This window comes from Leptidea sinapis, chromosome 1 (assembly GCF_905404315.1).
Source record: "Leptidea sinapis chromosome 1, ilLepSina1.1, whole genome shotgun sequence".
In the NCBI taxonomy this organism is placed as follows: Eukaryota; Metazoa; Arthropoda; class Insecta; order Lepidoptera; family Pieridae; genus Leptidea; species Leptidea sinapis.
Window position 1 is genome coordinate 16748548 of NC_066265.1, and position 3927 is coordinate 16752474.

The 3927-nt window shown below is 36.8% G+C and overlaps 1 protein-coding gene across 1 annotated transcript; it reads right to left on the reverse strand.

The window, feature by feature from the left end:
• Positions 1 to 217: 217 nt before the first annotated feature.
• LOC126966073 (alcohol dehydrogenase class-3) lies at positions 218 to 1595 on the reverse strand. The gene has a single exon (XM_050809951.1). The coding sequence runs from the start codon at positions 1462 to 1464 to the stop codon at positions 334 to 336; it is 1131 nt and encodes a 376-aa protein (XP_050665908.1). The 5' UTR covers positions 1465 to 1595; the 3' UTR covers positions 218 to 333.
• Positions 1596 to 3927: the final 2332 nt, after the last annotated feature.

Consider the following 3927-nt stretch of genomic DNA (forward strand, 5'->3'; position numbering starts at 1 on the left):
ACTTAACAAGTTATATAATAATGCTCAGTGTTACTGAGTACACTAATAGTATTCAAGGTTATTTTGTTGACTTTGAACTCTCAATGATTATGTAACATAAACTGAATTGTTAATACAGCTTCTTAATATTATACTTGTTAACATAACATACAAATGTTTTTTTACTGTACTGGGAAATATATATATGTAGTATTTATTTTATAAATGAAATACCAAATTAATTATTACAATGTATTTCAAAAATACATAATTTATCCAGTTTTACAAACTGTTGAAATGCACTGATATCAAATATACATAAATAATAAAAATTGAGGTAGTAAATTACACAATTCAGAAGTCAATAACTGCACGAATAGATTTCCCAATATGCATCAAGTGGAATGCCTCATTGATTTCAGTAAGAGGCATCTTGTGGGTGACAAACTCATCTAATGGCAGCTTCTTGTTGACATAGTCTTCCACTAGCTTTGGGACACTGTCTCGACTTTTGTACCCACCAAAAGCTGTTCCTTTCCAAACACGTCCTGTGACAAGCTGGAAAGGACGGGTGCTGATTTCCTCACCAGCACCAGCCACTCCAATGATCACAGACTCACCCCATCCCTTGTGGCAGGCCTCCAAAGCCGCTCTCATTGTATTCACATTCCCAATACACTCAAAGGTATAGTCTAATCCACCATCTGTCAAGTCCACTAGGACTTGTTGGATTGGCTTATCATAATCTTTAGGGTTGACAAACTCATTCACACCAAATTTCTTTGCAACTTCAAACTTATCAGGGTTGATATCAACTCCTATGATACGCTTAGCTCCTGCAGCTTTGCATCCAAGTGCACATGCCAAACCCACTGCTCCCAGACCAAATATTGCACAGTTTGAACCGGGTTCAACTTTAGCTGTATTCATAGCAGCTCCATAACCAGTTGGCACTCCACAACCTAATAGACAAACCTTATCCAAGGCAGCAGACTCTAAGATTTTACACAGAGAAATTTCTAGAACGACAGTGTACTCACTAAATGTGGAACACCCCATGAAATGATATAACTCCTTGCCCTTACAGCGGAACCTTCGGGTACCATCTGGCATGACTCCTTGTCCCTGTGTGACACGCACCTTCTGACATAGGTTAGTTTTAGGGTTGAGACAAAACTTGCAAGTATTGCACTGAGGTACATATAAAGGTAAAACATGATCTCCTGGTTTCACCGATGTTACGCCTTCTCCAACACTTTCAACGATACCAGCGCCTTCGTGTCCCAATATAACAGGAAATACACCCTCCGGGTCCTTCCCAGACAGGGTATAAGCATCTGTATGACAAACTCCAGTTGCGATGATCTTAACTCTAACTTCACCGGCCTTGGGCGGGTCTACTTCAATTTCCTCGATCGAGAGTGGCTTGCCAGCTTCCCAGGCAACGGCAGCTTTGCACTTAATAATTTTTCCGGCTGTGGACATCGCTACCGTTTTCAAGTAGTGTCTATACCAAAGTAAGAACTAACACTAGCCGAAAATATTTATATATAAAAGCATTTACAATTTACGAATTTAGTAGGTAACCTCTTAACCGCTCATGACAGTTGACACTTGACTCTGATTACTGATATGAATTATGATGAATGACTAGAGAATGATTATTATTATTCAATGGGCCTTTTCACATTGGGCGATAACGTTAACTATGGTTTATGATGTAATATGGAACAAGTTTACTACGAAAACCGTGTATATGTTGCAGATTCCTTATTGGAGAGGGATATTATTCCATATATTGGCTGGCAAGAATCTAGGCCTACTTGCAAAATGACAACGATACATTCGGAAGCCGGTACGATATGTCAATACTCCGAATATATCGCAACTACCCTCACAGAACACTTTTACACTAATGAAAGACGACCCCACACTATTGCTGTAACGAGACTACCCCTCGTTAGCCTAATAGTGTTCTGTGGACTACCCTAATCTAAAGCTACGGCCACATTACCTTACCGTCTGGCGGCAGTAATTATGGAATTAAATTACTGCTCAGATTACCGCGTTCGGTGGTGCGGGTACACTAGAGTTTACCGAGATATGCCAATCACTTAGGCGGTAAACAGGTCATTTTCAAGATGGAGGTAGAATCTACAGCGGCATTATACTTATACACAACAATCAATTGTTTTAAATATCTCTTATACATTTTAACAAAACTAAAAGACTTAAAAAGAGATAGTGGATGATAAAAATATAAAAGGTAGGTAAATCTTGCTTGGTTTTCCGTTTTAAATGATAGTTTAATGTATTTTCCATCTTTTTATTTACTCTACCATTCTTTTTCAGAAAAACGGTGGAAGAAAACATATAACAAATGTTCGAATTCTGTATCGTTTATCGTAACCATAGACTAATATTTAGATTTTTTTGCTATGTAGAGCAAATGAATCATGTGCAAACCTTGAAAAATTAAATATTATCTGTGCTGTCGTTGTTAAGTGTCAAAAGTCGAAACATAGCTTAGGCGCACGCGCAAAGGACTATGCCACTGACCTGTTACAAATACCACTGGACAGGCTGTTCCGTTTAATAGCAAAATTTTTATTGCCTAGTTGAAGCGCCATTCGCGAGCGTCCAGAGAACTAATTTTGATATAATACAAATGGCTGCTTAGGAACGTACACTACTCAGAAGAATTTTTACATTTTGAATTAATTTCGTTCGTTTTCCGTGTTATTTATACTTCAAGAATCAACGTAATAAAATGAACATTTTTTTTGTAAATAGTTTGCCACCATCTATGTTGTCCACTAGGTTGTCATCACTAGTTTAAGTACCGCAGACTCTCGCTACATGGCCAACAGTGTCAAAATGGCGAATATCAAACAGGCACAAATGCACTTTGACTATTAGAATATTGACACTATAGTAGTCCCCGCGTGCCCCTTTTAGATAGCAATAGTTTTGTCAGGAGTATTCTTAGGTGTTGTCATATTACTTTTATGACTAAAATTACCCCTCACGGAATTATATCGTATGACATAATGTCACAAACCCAACAGATGATTGGGAATGTAAATGTGTTAAACATAATAATGAATAGCATGTAATGATAATTATTTATTTATTATATGACCATAAAATTCAAATCAAATCAAAAGAACTTTATTCATGTAGGTCACGGAAATTACACTTATGAATGTCAAAAAAGTATTTTTCATTACTCATACTCGGAAAGTAATGTTGTTTTGATCTGATTATTGGGTGGAAAATGCTGCTTCCCTCCATAGAGAGGACAAACCTCATACAAATTACTTCCCACCTTAGGGCCGGAATGAACTTTGAAAATAGAACTTCTGTCAGAAACTTTTGCCACCAACTTGGCCCCTAAGCGGTTTTCGCGGTCGAGACGAGTCGAGTGTAACGTTATTTATTTCCACGATCTTCTTAAAAATGCCAGCGCATTGCGTGGTATACGGCTATTTTAACTCGGCTCCTTCAAAACTCCGGTGTTCGTTTCTTAAACTAAAGTACTATAGTATATCAGATGGATTTTTTGTTATATTATTATAATAATAAGTAGGTATTCGAATTATAAATCCGTGAGATCGATTATAATAAATTAGTGTACATAATTCACTATGTTAACCTAAGATGGCCGCATCAATATTAATTAACAATATTTTTTATGAGTGTGGTTTGGTTTTTGAGGATGTTCTTATTATATTTATTTATTTTTTGGACAAAAATAGTTACCTACATGTGTTTTGTCATGCTTTTCGTGGGTGTTGAAAGCAAAACCAGCTAGTGCTGTCAAAATGTGAATCCAAGTTACAAGAAATTATCAACTTTTTTATCATGAGTATTTTTTTCATGATTCTCGAGAGTGTTGAAGCCGATAATGCTGGACTTTCGAAATAAAATTGAGTGTTCACTGACATT

What these genes read in the sequence shown, in the direction of transcription:
- LOC126966073 (XM_050809951.1), bottom strand. Translation starts at nt 1,464, where the DNA reads ATGTCCACAGCCGGAAAAATTATTAAGTGCAAAGCTGCCGTTGCCTGG.